Source organism: Garra rufa, chromosome 2, assembly GCF_049309525.1.
Source record: "Garra rufa chromosome 2, GarRuf1.0, whole genome shotgun sequence".
Classification (NCBI taxonomy): Eukaryota; Metazoa; Chordata; class Actinopteri; order Cypriniformes; family Cyprinidae; genus Garra; species Garra rufa.
In genome coordinates, this window is record NC_133362.1 from 24816384 (window position 1) to 24833101 (window position 16718).

Sequence of the window (16718 nt, forward strand, 5' to 3'; positions counted from 1 at the left end):
ACACAAATAATTATTACTGTAAAAAGTAAATAAATAAATAAAAATTTGGAAATAACTAGAAATGAATTAGCTACTGAGATGATTACCCCAGTGTGACAACTAGCCCCGGGGTTCTTTTCAACGCAAATATCTGTAAAAATTATCTTCATACCGAGTTACTCAAACTGTGTGGGCTGTGTCTGCGCTGCATATTTAAACGAACAGAGCCTGGAAAGTAAGCATGTTTATAAAAGCTATCAATAATTAATAATAATGCATAACATAATTGAAAACCATAAAGTAGGCTAATATTGTCCAGTTACCTGTTTTAACTTACGCACATATTATTTGCATGCCCCCAAAACGTAGTTTTATTTCATCAGGAACTCTTTGGCTCATTGGACCGCTGATGTGATTCGGGACGGAAACACACATCTGAGGAAATTGGCTGGATGTGATGTGAACCTCCCCCTGCTGCGCTCTGTGTGTGTGTGTGTGTGTGTGTGTGTGTGTGTGTGTGTGTGTGTGTGTGTGTGTGTGTGTGCGCGCGCGCGCTGACGGTCCAGCAGCTCACGCTGCAGTCACCCGTCAATGGGACACTCACGTTAAGGACTTTTGTGGCTCCTTCGCGCGAATCGTAAACACTGCAAAGTTCTGTTTTTTAGGAACCAAAATACTTTTGCCTGTTCATTGTTAAATTACACTTATGACTGACAAGTATGGGAACTACGCGTGGAATCGTTTGGGGAGACATCGCGGTGCTCCTGCTTCTCCTCTCTGAAGGTAAGGATTTACTCCATAACAGTCTGATGTCACCTCGCGATAAGTGTACGCTATTTAGCTCTCTTTGTTTGATGTAAATAATAGTGTTGAGAGCGGGAAATGGTGAATTAGTGCTCAGAGACAGTACTTGAGCATTACACTTGTCGTGTTTTTAACTTGAAATAGAATTGTCGCCTCTAGTGTGCATCCTTCAGTGACAACACAAGGGCTGTGTCTCAAAACCTAGATAGCTGCCTATATAGAGTGCGTTTTGACATTTTTTATTCCCTTGTTGTTTAGAAAGAATCCTACAAACCAAGAACCTTGACATAATTTTTTCATCTCAGAAGAAATATAGTGTAAATTGTTATTTGGGTTAACCCAAAGTCCTCTTAAATAACAATTTACACTATCTATATTTCTTCTGAGATGAAAAAAATTGCTGAACCTAGCTGTAAGATTCTGAAAAACAACCTGTTTTAAGGGTGTAGGTACATTGTTTACTAGGTTTTGAAACAAAGTGCTCAAAACAATGGTATCATAACATAGGGTAACATAACTCTGCTCTTTTTCCATTGGATCATTTGATGTCATTAAATATATATTAGAACTCTTAAAACGCAGAACCTTTGCAAATTGTGTCTTTGTGGTTGTTTAGGTTTTCTCAAGGAAATTTCAGATTTGTGAAAAGCCTTTTATTTGGTTTATTTGTTGAAAAAAATCTATTATTATTATTATATAAAACAAGCAAGGATATAAGTCAGTTTTGCTTTCTGTATGGTTTTGAGTAATGATGAGCAAATGACTGTATTTCACAGTGCAACATTTTATCATAAATCCTAAATTTGATAAAACATGTTTTAATTATTATTTTCCTTCCGTTTAGTTTCATTTTGCATCCTATTGTCTGTGTAACTATGCTTGCTCCGAACAGCAGACAATACTGAATCTGTATATCCAGGGGGTCTGCATCTGCCTCCCCCCCATTTACAGACCCCTGAATGCTACTGGAGAGATTTACCAGACAGTTTCATGGAGGCAATCTGGTGCTGAAGCCAAAATATGTACAACCCTAATGTGCCACATGGTTCATGCAAGCAATACGCATGTCTCTATACGTCATTATATTGTAATCCCATTTAAAACCCCTCTGCCCAACTGTACTAACACACCTCTCTCAAAATAACTGGAGTTAACTAGAGTCAAACTTGTTCCTGAATAGATCTTAAATCTCAGTGTGTGTGGCCAGTTGTATTAAAAAGGAATGGTCACATCGCAGGCAGCTTGAATACAGACAAAAGTGGAACATAGCAGAGGTTTCACAGCTATTCTGGTCATTCGGAAGACATTTGGCAGTGTGTGAATGCAAAAGTGTCTTCGCTCAATAGCAGTTCCTCAATGGTGTTGATGGTGGTGAGGATATTTAATGAGTGAATGAACGTTAGTTAAAAAGTCAAAAGTAACAAAACAACCAAAGATGCATTCTGATGTTAACTGAATCTCTCAGTTGAAAATGATGATGGGAAATTGCATTTTAATAAATGTTGACTCATCATGTCTGATAAACTACCAGGAATTGTACAATCAAAATGCAAAATTTCCAATTTTTGCTATCATGGTATTAGTAGGTAGTGCATTATGTCATATCATATTAAAGGGGATTGTTATGCTTATTAAATAACTTATAATTAAGCATATTAGTGAATGTAGAAAATAATAATCTGACTATATGTCTAGATCTATTTATTCATGTCAGCATATTATTTTTTCCGTCCAGTGTTTTTTATTGCTTTTTTAGTGCAAGTTTACGTTTTCATTGATCTTACCAACACAAACTTTTTGAATTTACCTTATATATTTTAAATGAAATTGCTTTGATAATCACAAGGTGGTAAAGAACAATATAATTAGATTTTTTCCTACTGAACGGCTCCTGTTTTAACCTTTGTTAGAGTTGATGCGGAAGCACCTTGATTCTTTGTCATGAGGAAAAACAAAAGCCTGGTGCCGAGAGGTGGTCAGAGGGCAGGTGTGCAGCAGGTGTGCTTAGCTCTGGGCAAACACAATGTGTTTGTCTTCCGAAAGGAAAATACTGCCAGTAAAATAATAGAGTACACAGCTCTGATAACAGATGAGGCTTAAAACCCCTCATTAAAGACAAAGATGGTTGGCAGCGCCTCTCGCAAAATGGATCTCATCTATTTTATGACAAGCCGTCCCATGAAAATGGATGATGACAAAAGCAATAGGTTTTTGTCCATGCTGGGGATACATGTAATCATGTATCTCTGTCTGGTGTCACCACACTTGGTTTGATGCTTTGACATTTAAACTACAGTTTGTTTTGCAGAATTAAACAGCTGTTTGTCCTTGAATTTAGTGTAAAGAGCACAGGCTCTTTAGACCGCAAGTTTACTTTCTTGACATAAATTTCTTTCTTTATTTTCTATTAACCTTTAAAAAATAAAGGATCCAAAAGAGATTTTTCACACTTTTCAGTAGATTTTAAAATAACCATTTTAAAAATCCAAAGAACCTTTACTTCTACACTCATAAAAATAAAGGTTCTTTATTGGCATCAATGGTTCTGTTAAGAACCTTGAACATCAATGGAACATTTCAAATGCAGAAAAGGTACTTTGTAGCCAAAAAAGGTTCTTTAGATTTTTCAAATTGTTCTTTTAGTAACTGTTCACTGAAAGGATCTTTGGGGAACCAAAAATGGTTCTTCTATAGCATCACTGAAAAAAAAAAAAAAAAAAAAAAACCCTTTTGGAACCTTTATTTGTAGGAGTGTATGCTCTTAAAAATAAAGGTTCTTTATTGGCATCAATGGTTCTGTTAAGAAACTTGAACATCCATGGAAACTTTCAAATGCAGAAAAGATTCTTTATAGTCAAAAAAGGTTCTTTAGATTTTTAAAATGGTTTTTGTAGGAACTGTTTACTGAATGGTTCTTTGGGGAACCAAAAATGGTTCTTCTTTAGCATCACTGCAAAAAAAAAAACTCTTGGAACCTTTATTTGAAAGAGTGTACGCTCTTAAAAATAAAGGTTCTTTATTGGCATCAATGGTTCTATTAAGAACCTTGAACATCCATGGAACCTTTCAAATGCAGAAAAGGTTCTTTATAGTTAAAATGGTTCTTTAGATTTTTAAAATGGTTCTTTTAGGAACTGTTCACTGAAAGGTTCTTTAGGGAACCAAAATGGTTCTTCTATAGCATCACTGCAAAAAAAAAAAAAAAAAAAAACCTTTTGGAACCTTTATTCGTAAGAGTGTACACTCTTAAAAATAAAGGTTCTTCATTGGCTTCAATGGTTCTATGAAGAACCTTGAACATCCATGGAACCTTTTAAATGCTGAAAAGGTTCTTTATAGTTAAAATGGTTCTTTAGATTTTTAAAATGGTTCTTTTAGGAACTGTTCACTGAAAGGTTCTTTGGGGAACCAAAAATGGTTCTTCTATAGCATCACTGCAAAAAAAACATTTTGGAACCTTTATTTGTAAGAGTGTACACTCTTAAAAATAAAGGTTCTTTATTGCCATCAATGGTTCCATGAAGAACCTTGAACATCTATAGAATCTTTCAAATGCAGTAAAGCTTCTTTATAGTCAAAAAATGTTCTTTAGATTTTTAAAATCTTCTTAAAATTGGTTCTTTTAAGAACCGTTCACTGCAAGGTTTTTTGGGGAACCAAAAATGGATCTCCTATGGCATCACTGCAAAAACACTCTTTTGGAACCTTTATTTTCTGGATATCTGCTAGTCATCCAAAACATGGTAGCAAAATAATAATTTTTTGTCCGTATCATCTGCTATCATCATGTGTAAATAGACTAATAAGGTGATGAGCATCTTTAATGAAGGAGAGTATATGTGCGATTGCTAATCAAATATATCCTTTGACCTCTAAAGTCACACAGCTGTCCATAGCTTTCTATCACGCTAGTTGTTTGCATAAAATAAGTCCGGACCCCATGTCGTGTATTGTGTGCGAGGCATTGATTTGTGGATACACAGATTTGACCCTGTTACTTTATCTGTTGGAGTGCCATGGCTTCTGACCTCTAAAACCCTCACCCAAGAGGTATTTCCTCATGATCAGGCCGCAAGAGATCGGCCATCCGATGGGAAGTTACATTAGGGAATCAAGTTCAGACCACCTCACAATCCTTCTCCATCCCAACCCGTCCTGCATCAGCACAATCATTTTCATTTAAATCAACTGTCATTGTAGACCGATAAATCTCATTTGATATGTGTTTTATTTTGGACTTTATTGCATTAAATGATTTAGTTTGGTTTGTCTTGAGCAGTAAATATAAATCCTGCCAATTTCTCCATCGTCATCTCTACTTTCAGCATGATTGGAAAAATGTAGTTTTAGTATTTAATTAAGCTCAGTGACTTGCAATTTTCAAATTTTGGCAAAAATGTATGCTGTATTTTTAAAAGCATATTACTTACCGTTATAAAGGCATTCATTAAACAGTTTAATATAAACCATAAGTATGATGTATTGTATTGTACACACTGAATTATACTGATACACTGAAAAAAATGTTATTATTTATCTTAACAGTTACACTACCAGTCAAAAGTTTTTGAACAGTAAGATTTGTATTGTTTTTTAAAGAAGTTTCTTCTGTTCACCAAGCCTGCATTTATTTGATCCAAATCCAACAAAAATAGTACAATTTTGAAATATTTTTACTATTTATTACAACTGTTTTCTATTTGAATATATTTTAAAATGTAATTTATTCCTGTGATTTCAAAGCCGAATTTTTTGCATCATTACTCCAGTCACATGATCCTTCAGAAATCATTCTAATATTCTGATTTGCTGCTCAAAAAAACATTTATTATGTTGGAAACATCTAAGTAGATTTTTTTCAGGTTTCTTGTAGAATAAACTAGAAAGTTCAGAAGAACAGCATTTATCTGAAATAGAAATCTTTTGTAACATTATTAATGTCTTTATCATCACTTCTTATCAATTTAAAGCATTCTTGCTAGATAAAAGTATTAATTTAGCAAGGATAGTGACTCCAAGCTTTTGAATGGTATGGTGTATAATGTTTTAACGCTTTTTATTTCAGATAAATGCTAATCTTTGGATTTTTCTGTTCATCAAAGAATCCTAAAAAATGAACTCAACTGTTTAAATATTGATAATATTAATTAAAAAAAAAATGCAAATTAGCATATTAGAATGATTTCCAAAGGATCATTCGACATTGAAGACTGGTGTAATGGTGCTGGAAATTTAGCTTTGGACCCAGGAATAAATTACATTTTAAAATATATTCAAATAGAAAGCAGTTATTTGAAAAATATTTCACAATATTCCTGCTTTTGCTGTATGCATATGCAGGCTTGTTGAGCAGAAGAGAATTCTTTAAAAACATTAAAGCTCTTACTGTTCAAAAACTTTTGACTGCTAGTGTATTTATCACTGAATCATTCTAAGTGCATCAAAAGTAAACTGAAGGGTTACATCAGGTAGTTTCAGCGCACTGGTGCCATTTCTTGTTTCCAGTGTCATAATAAAAGCTGTTTTCCTGATGATGATCCATTGTACATGGACATTAATGAATCTACCAGAAACCACATTTGAACTAATTGCACAGATTTTGTACCTATTGGAGTTGTAGCCCAGATCCTTCAGTTAGTTATGGGTCACATTTCCAGTCCGTGCATCAGTGGAATCTAATTTGCTTTGGTGGAAGGACAAGAAGACATTGATTGAAATTGTGTCCCAAGGGCGTTTGGGGCTCTTGATTTCTACATGGGTCTTTACGTGTTATTTTCTAGCGGTCATTGATGCATGGTGTGTTTGACTGATCATTTACAACAATGAGCAACCAACACAACGCCTTAGTTAGGTCTTAACTGTCCTCGTTTGGTCTTGTGCGTGTTTGGAGGGGGAAGGGCGCATAATTGTGAATGGCTGTCATTTTGAGATTCATTCATTACCTGGAAATGAGTCAGTGGAGTAGGGGTGGGCGATATACCGATAGACACGATTAACCGGTAGAAATTTGTCAAGCGGTAGAGATTTTGGACTATTGTTTTTACCATGGTTACATGCTCATGTGACATGGCTTTTCATACCCACGAAAACATATCATTTACATGCGTTTTTAAGCATTGCGTTTTAAAAACAAGTGATTTTAAGATGCTAAAACTCAATCAGCAGTGACCCTGGACTCTGGGTATATTTGTAGCAATAGCCAAAAATACACTGTATGGGTCAAAATGATTGATTTTTCTTTTATGCCAAAAATCATTAGGATATTTAGTAAAGATCATGTTCCATTAAGATATTTACAAATTTCCTACTGTAAATATATCAAAACTTAATTTTTTATTATTAATATGCATTTCTAAGAACTTTCCTGATTTTCAAATAGTTGTATCTTAGCCAAATATTGTCATATCCTAACAAACAATACATCAGTAGAAAGCTTATTTATGTTTAAATGTTTTTTTTTTTTACTGGTTTTCTGGTCCAGAAATGTAACTATATGCGTGAAGACGGTATTAAACAGAATTATTTTTGTCGCTTTATAGGCCTTGAATGGTTAAATGCACACACTTGTATGTGTCAAAATGCATATATCTTTTGAAGTATCCTCATCGTAAACACAGTAATTTAGGTCTTAAGTGAAAGCAAACATCTGAGAAAGAACACGTGTAACTGTATATTGGATCCGGGTAGCTCTTAAAGTGACAGCAGTCATTCATGTTACTCAAACAACAAAAGAGAAAATCACTCACTGCGCTTGGCTAAATCACTTTTGTAACTTTAATAAGAAGAAATTTATATTTCATTTACACAGTGAAGAATATACACACAATATGTACACAGTGTGCTTGTAATTAGTTTCTGATTCTTATTTAATTGATACCTTTTTTATTTAGGCGAGTATTAGTTTTTTTGTGATTTTGACACTGATGACAAGAATTATTCAATTTATATGGTATCAAAAATGTTGATATCAAGACAGTAAAGTCTCAACTACACTGAGGCTTAAAAATTCAGATACAACCTTGGCATTAATACAGGAATCATTTTGACTGAAAAAAATGGTAATTTGCTTATTTATACCTGATCTAATCTTTAAATTCAGTTTTGTTGGTGTGATCAAATATATTTAACTTGTTTCAGTGATGTTAAATAGTATTCTGACTTGAATAAAATTGACAGTAGGTTACATTTTTTCAGTACATGGTTGGTATTACATTGCACTTTAAAAATGCAAGACTTAGCATTTAAGAAATGCCAGCTCTTAATGACCAAACGGCTCAAACTCACTAGTCCATGTAAATTCACCCACTGGTCCATTTCAACCATACACTGTGAATTTTAAGACTCAGCAGGTAAAAGTCATGAAAATCGTCAGTATGTGTAGTTTAAAGCAGTGGAGGGGAACACTGAGAAACATACCATACTGAGTAATGAATCATAGTGGAGGTTATTTCAAAATATTGTGCAAAAGCGAAAGAGGGAAAAAGGCCTTCAGGTTTTGTTTCTGTGTTTAGTCTAATCTTGATTGTTGTTTTGTCTCTGTCTCAGGCTTGTATTATAACACTAAGTGAATAATGCTGGTAATTGCTTATGGTAATAATACCATCCTAGAGAACATCTTGTTCAAAGGTCCTTCATTTATGAGCACTAATGTCCCATGCAATCCCAAAAGAGATTATAAAGTAAATACAAACATACTGTCTTATCCCACAGGAGATGTGAAATTAGATTACTTAATGACGTCCATTCCATGCTTACGTTGATGGGATGCTGAATTACATTTCTGACATTGCATTTCTGATGATGATCGATAATAACGTTGTTGTTGTTGTTTGATAACAGCTTTAGATATACACTTTAGATATGTTTAATTCTAGCCCTTTCTGATTCCATTATAGAAAACTACCATGTTGCATTTGGCTAATACAATAATGTGTACTAATTGTACGATTCTTGTCTTTTTAAATCACTCTGCTATCTTAAACCTTCTCAGTGTCGCATACTAAAGAAAAGAGACCCGTGCACATTAGTGTGAGGGGGAATTTAACCATAATAATCAATAATAATAGTCCCGTATTGAATTATAGCGTAATTGGCAGCCTTTTAGTTAATTAAATCGTTGTGGTCACAGAGTAATGATTCTCATTACTGTATTATAGAGATGGAGTCTTAATCATTTTGCTTAGTAATTAAGTATGTTTACTTTGATTAGTCCTCTTACGCTACATCCATAGTGTCTCATATGGATATGAATTTAGGATAAAAGTATATATTTTTTTTGTATTTGTTATTAAACACACATTGAGATTAATTTTATTGTGAAAATGATATATTGTTATTATAAAGGATACTATATCCAGGCTGGACTTCTATTTAACATACATGCAGAGCATGTGGCATCCATTACATGCGTATGTAAAATGTGCTTAATGCAGGACGGATATCGGCTGAATGTGCTTGGTTGTTGATTAATATTGCTATTGATTGGCCTGCTACTTCTCAATTTGGTCATCACTGGGGACAGATGCTCTGCACATTGACCTTGGCCGAAAGGGCAGGGGCCAAGAGCCCGACATCAGCATGCTTTATGATGATCCCAACAAATAGAAGTTCTGATTGTCAGATTGAATCTACACTAGGGTGATATTTACAGCCATTTTAGCTGCAGATATAAAGCTAGATGGAAATGCTAGTGATTGCAACAAACACATCCCTGTGTTTACATACAGCATGGCATGAATGGAGCCCTTTGAGGAGTAAGTGGATTATGGAAAGTGGATTGCTCTGACTGCTAGCTTGTTTCCGCCTTTTGAAGAGTTCAAGGAAATGGCAAGAAAGGCCCATGCACTCTTCCAGCTCCCATGATCTCATAGATGGTACATTTCTGCGGCGGTGTGCATGTTGAGCTAATTGAGTTCCTGTTTTTGAGCAGGCCGGTCCAGAGGTCGTCTGTCCATTAACCTGTTCTCTCGCCGAGAGATCTTGCTTGAAAACAAGCAGGCCTCAACATCGTAGAGATCGCAGCCAATTCAGGTCATCGTGTATGTCTGTTTGACTTCAAATTAATGCTTTGTAATGACTGTGGATTTATTTATATTCGGATCTGATTGGTCTCTTGTCATTTGATTAGATTGTTGCATCATCAGTAGCAGGCTTAAGAGCTGGCACACCTTCGTTTGACCCATAACAACTGATGAAAATGATGTGCAGATGTTTCATAATTCCAAATTAATATCACACGTTATTTCACTTGGTACGCTTTTCCTGCCTCGTTTGTGCGTAGTTGAGCGTTAGGTTCAAAGTCAATCCGCCTGTGAGCTGAAATCAATATGTCAGATTGCATCATAGTGTTTACAACCGTGATCCATGATGTGGCTGTGAGAGGTCAGAGCAGTGAGCCCAATCTGATCAAGTGATCAGTCATAACTGCAAACATCCTCCATCCAGCAGTCACCTCAACACTGGCATAACGCTCATCCATGTGTCACATCCTGTTATACTAGACTTACTAAATACCTCATGTCAATCTTGTGATGTCACAGCGTCATTCCTGCTGTGTACTGCTTTTGATTCTGTGAGTTAATTAGCTTGATATAAACTGCTTTCTGCTGGCTTCCGGCCTGGAAATAAATTGAATTTGGAATGATTCGAATCAGTAGGATAGGCTGTAGTTCGCTGCTGCCACACCACAAAAGTTTAGAACTTGCTTTAGAAGTTTGCTTAAGATTATTTCTTATCTTGGCTAGCTCCAAAACACTGATTATTGAGCTTAAAAGGTTTTTAAAAAGTGTAATAATTTTGACAGTTCACACACTATGAAAACTTGTCCTTTTATGCTGTTCTTCGTTAAAGTAAATTGCACAACATTTATGTGAATAATTAAGGAGAGAAACTGATCGATACACTGAAGTTGTAGTTGTAACAGTGTTGTTAAAGCAATTTATTCATGCTTGTTGGAGCCTTGTCTACGTTTGATCATTAATCACTGCAAACATTTGATTTTGGCCAACACTTCTCTACTTCTCTATCTTTAGATTAGAACAGTAGCTTGCTACTTACTGAATACTCTGTTTACACTTGGTATGATCATGCGTTTACATTTGTCCACATTAAGTTGCTTCCAGATAACAGGTCAGATTTCCTTTTGCTGCGCAATTAGTGCTGCGAAATAATTGAAAACTAATGCAATTTTGATTTTGGCTGCTGCGATTAACCACAATTGAAGTATGATGTACTCACACTGTGTTAAGAGTTTTTCAAGTTCAAGTTTCAAGTTTAATTTATTTATAAAGCACATTTAAAACAACGGCTCTACTTTTCTTTGTGTATAGTCATAATAACAACAGAAAAATTTACTTTTGTAAAATAAAGAAAATAAACAGGGTGCGCTCTCTGCCGTCTCAGTCTCTGTCAAGAGGTGTGTTTCTTAAAAGCATTGTTAGCCAACTATGGTCGCAAGTTCCATTGAACTTAACAACAGATACTTGCGACCATAGTTGCTTTTGAGAAACGCAATCCAGTTTTGTTCAACATGCGTTGCGTGTTGGGTTGTGTTTCCCAAAAGAAACTTATTTTGCTTTACTCTCACTAAAACTTTTATTATAACTAACATATTGTATGCACAACATAAATAAGACTTTTTTGTGCTATGTAGACTTCACTTCATTTTTAACCCCTTAACGCCTACTGTCATAAATATGCGACAAACCGTTTGACTCAATCAACCAGCCGAGATAGCGTCTGCATTCCCCCAATGCCGGTTAGTGCATATTCGTTACGCACTTGTTTCTAGTGGGACCGCAAAGTGACGGACTTATTTCTTGTTTACGCACGAGGATTACTCCGGTCGCAAAGTTATGGAAATGAGTCGGGAAAGTTTGATCCTTATGGCCTACTGTCGCTAATATGCTACAAACCTAATTATTACAATAACTTCAAAAATACTTGTCACACAAAATTTACCTCATTATGTCGAGTGTATAAGCACACAATAAGCAGGTAAATATTTGTATCTTAGCACACCTTACCTTATATAAATAAAGAAGTTAAAAAAGGGTGAATAAATAAAACATTGTTTTTTGTCATTATGCCTGTTGTCGCAAATTTGCAACATACCAAAATTTATATCTATTTGTTGTGCAAAAGTGAAATTGATAATCTCAACATTATTTACCATCTACTTAAAGGCAAAAATACACATAAAACATTTTTTTATATACAGCTATATAAATTCAGGCGTTAAGGGGTTAACTGGAATTTCTGGGAAAGTGCTCTCAAAAAACTGAGGTGAGCAACAGCTTCAGTGATTATAAAGGGAGTGCTCTTTCTCTTCATGTGAAATGCTAACATTTCTTTCAAAAATATCTAGCTGATAAGTCTGATGTCATTGTTTCTGGGTCCAAATGCCAAATACCAAAAGTAAATAACAAACAGTGCTATTAACCCTAAACCTTATACTACTGTTAAATGTCTGCTATGTTTCATTAGCTATGTTTCCATCACTGTTTTTATGCTCATTTTAAAGTGTCACATCAGAAACGAGTGATGGAAATGCAAAATTTTGGCTTAATTCACAAATAATTTTTTTTGCTCACTTAGGTGGCTTTGAACTTGCGGTTTTGACTTCTTTTTTACTCATTGGATGGAAACTGTGCTTATTTGCAGATGTTTTATATATTTCAATTTTGCCCATAAATTAAATTTGCAACTTTGGATGGAAACCAGCTATTTCCAGCTATTCTGTTTTGAGTTTTGTCTTCCTTACATTGTGACCTAGGGCCCGTCCACACAAAGCCAGAGCTTTCCTTATCCGATCTTTTTTTCCCTTGAATATGGCGTTGTCTCAAGCAATATCTGCATATACAGAAAACCACTGAGACCGACTTAAAATTATCATCGTTTAAAATACAGATTGGCTGTACATGCGAAAACGCAAGGGTGTCGTTTTTTAGATTTATCCACTATGGGGCCCATATTAAAAACATTGCGGTTTTGCGATACGCGATTTTTTATATGGTATGGCACGTTTTATGTGACATTGGTTTTGTACGTGTTACCACAGTTCTGACTTGAAATGTTTGTTTAGTGGCGCTATATAACTCTAATGCTCAGTGACGTTTTAAAATAACGTACCATCTGCACTACACATTTTAGCTTGGTTTTTTTATCTCTTATCTTTCAGCTCTTTGATAATGAATCATGTTTTTCACGGAATTCGTACCCAAGGATTCCACATCCTAAGTCTAATTTCGTGCAGTCTGAGCTACCGAGCAAGCTTGTTACATCCGGAAAGCGAAACATATGGAGCTGTAATAATAATTGTGTATGAAAACGATTACAAGTGCTTACTGTTTACTTCCTCTAGTGGACATTTCTGTTGGAAACTACAGTGATATGTAAAACACCCTTTTTAACTTGTCAAAAACTTGTACAACATACTGCTCAGAAAATCAAAATGGCTTGATAATTAAGACTGTTTAGGTTATTTGGGGATTTTAAAAAAAGTACTGAATGCATTTGTATCATTGCAGGGTGATTGTGTGCACACACTGCTAAGATACATTTAACACGATGTAAAAGTAAACTTTACACCCCTTTAAGACTGTTTAAGCTTACCTAAAAGGTGGGCCATAAATGAATACTGACAAACGGCTATGGAGAACGTATTCTCACTTGAAACGCAGTACGGGCTTGGACCCGGAAACAGTATTTGATATGACTTAACACATGGATGATGATAAAATTACACTATTGATATAAATTATACTGGTATCTAATTACAATGCATCCTCATCTACCCAAGAACAGAGCATGCAGATATCAATTGTATTTACACTTTTATTTTCAATGCATATCTGAATGACATCCAAATTAAAGGTTGTATCAGCGATTTCAAGCCTGAAACATAAAGTGTCAAATTCAGCTGACCTTTCTTCACGATCCGCTCGCTGCCTGCCCCATAAATCGACTGTAAAAAAAACGCGTCTCTCTGGTGAGCCTAGGGTCCGAGATATGCCAAAAAAACAATCGGTGCTACCAACCTTTCCACAGAAAAACAAACAGTGTTCCAACCAATCAGCGTCAGGGGGTTGATGTTGTGGACTTTCCTACTGGTGCAGGGATGTGAGGGAGGCGGAGCGAAAGTCCACAACACCAACCCCCTGACGGTGATTGGTTGGAACACTGTTTGTTTTTCTGTGGAATGGTTGGTAGCACCAATTGAGAATTGGCATATCTCGGACCCTAGGCTCACCAGAGAGATGCGTTTTTTTTACAGTCGATTTATGGGGCAGGCAGCGAGCGGATCGTGAAGAAAGGTCAGCTGAATTTGACACTTTATGTTTGAGGCTAGAAATTGCTGATACAACCTTTAAGGAAGTTAATACCAAATGTAAACAAACCAGAATATACTTAGTTTTTTGAAAGGTGGTCTGTGGAACAGAATGTATTTTTCACATTTCACATTTTAAAAGTGGTTGGCTACATTGCCACATGACTTTATCACATAGAATGTTTACTTCAGCAAGTTATCAAATTGGAAATAAAAATTATTTCATTTAGGATGCACTGTTAATGACAATTTGGCTGATATAGTGATAATCAAATAATCCACCCATGAATGGCTGATACTAAAATTAAATATAATTTAGTCTAAATAAATTGTTTAACAAAATGATGTCACAACATTAAGATGTACAGTACAGTATTAAAAATGGATATTTATTTAGAGATCTGCTAAAGACGATGTCATTAAATGATTAGTGTTTTTGAAGATTAAGTGAGTGTTCGATGACAGCAAAGGTAATCTAAATTTAAAAATAGAGGAAATTACTGTATCATGCACAATTAAATATCCAGTATGAGCCAATATGTACTCTAATAGCAACCAATAATAATAAATTATATCTCTAATGTTGACTGATAACTTATATGGTCCAGCGTTTTATTGCATGGCTGTAATTACTTATGGTTTATTCATCACACAGGACACGCTGGGTCAGGTTGAAAGCACTGCATTGTGGGATACATTGTTTCAGTGTGCTTTGTTGTATATATAGCATGTTTAAAAGATTTTCAATGCGTACAAAAAATAAGCACTGTGGTAAATAGAAATATTTGGACAAGTGATCAGCCTTGCCTATATGCTTCTATAATTTGTGAGGTTTCCAGATGTAAAAAGCTGTCAGTCAATCCCCGAATTCCTCAGTGGAACAACAAAGCAAACGGTTTAGCGTGTATTACAGTGTTCCTTGTCCCAGGAGGACCACGTAACTACTCCAATTTCATGCGTTTATTTAAGTACAAATGAAAGTAAATGCTATCAGTGCTGCTCTGAATCTGAGTGGCATAGCGCTGCTAAGCACTCCACCTGATACACCGACACAGGATGATGAATGAGTGTCACAGCAAATCCAGTAGCTTGTTCAACACAGTATCTGCATCAGCTAAGATTAATGCTGCCATCCCTCAGCTCTCCTGCGGCTATGGTTTATGAACCAAGCGCACAAGCCTTACTTTGTACTATCGACTTTCACTGAAATACGCACCTGAAATACACCATGGATTTCACCTTTGCGGCTCAGACAGCTTCTTTTAAGGCAATGATTTTTCAAGTATTTTTGTAGGTGCAGGTCCTAGAGATGTCACACCTATTACAGTTTTATCACATCTTAGTCATTTTTGGTAACACTTTACAATAAGGTTGATAAGCTAACATAAGTTTGCATGAACTAAGAATGAACAGTACAGTGTTCTACAGTATTTATTAATCTTAGTTAATATTCATTTCAGCATTTACTAATGCTTTTTTAAAATCAGAAGTTGTGTTTGTTAATATTAGTTAATGCACTGTGAACTAACGTGAGCTAACGTGATCTGTATTTTTATTAACTAAGATTATCAAAGATTAATAAATACTGTAATGTATTGTTCATGGTTTGTTCATGTTAGTTAATACATTAAGTAATATTAACAAATAACATCTTATTGTAAAGTGTTATCAATTTTTTGATGCATCATATAAAAAAAAACTTGACCCTTTTTTCCTAAGTAGGCATATTTTGGGACATTATTTATTTATTTATTTATTTATTTATTTTTATTGTTTAATTAGCCTATATTATTTAACTGGAAGTGAGCATCACCTTGGTTCCCTTGACAAAACAAGATCTCCAATAGAATTTTTATTGGTATCGATGGTTCCACGAAGAACCTTGAACATCCACAGAACCTTTCAAATGAAGAAAAGGGTTCTTTATACACTTTTAAAAATTAAGGTGCTTCACGATGCCACAGAAGAACCTTTTATGTCTGAATAGTTCCATAAGGAACCTTCACTATCTGAAGAACCTTTCTATTTCACAAAAGGTACTTTGTGGCGAAAGAAGGTTCTTCAGATTATAAAAAGGTAAGAAAGAGATGGATCTTTGATAAACCTTTGACTGAATGGTTCTTTGTGGAACCAAAAATGGTTCTTCTATGGCATCGCTGTGAAAACCTTTTAAAGTACCTTTATTTTTAAGGGTGTAGTGGAATAAGGTTCTTTAGATTTCTTCAAAATGGTTCTTTTAGGAACTGTAGACTGAAAGGTTCTTTGGGGAACCAAAAATGGTTCATCTATGGCATCACTGCAAAAACACCCCTTTGGAGCTCTTTTTAAGAGTGTGCTTTTGAACAAATGATTCCCAGTGAGTCCCATGATTCCCATTTAGCCACTTGTTAGTGAACCGCCTTTTTAAAGATATATTTAAGCTTAAAAAAATCACAAGGGTGTTTTGCGTCATGGAGTAAAACATGAAAATACGAGCTTGTTGTAACCAGACACACTATTTGAGCTGTTTAACCAAAAAGCTTTAAAAAGCTGGAACCAAATGCTAATATGGCTGGGTTTTGGACTAGAAAACTACTTCATCCCTCAGCACTATTGCTTTTGCTGTTCA

At 35.2% G+C, this 16718-nt stretch overlaps 1 protein-coding gene across 1 annotated transcript in view; it reads left to right on the top strand.

The window, feature by feature from the left end:
* Positions 1-552: 552 nt before the first annotated feature.
* ret (ret proto-oncogene receptor tyrosine kinase) overlaps positions 553-16718 on the top strand; it is a 32435-nt gene continuing 16269 nt past the window's right edge. Inside the window, exon 1 of the mRNA XM_073834628.1 lies at positions 553-762. Coding sequence (XP_073690729.1) covers positions 699-762 — 64 coding nt within the window. The 5' untranslated portion in view covers positions 553-698. The remainder of the gene's footprint in view (positions 763-16718) is intronic.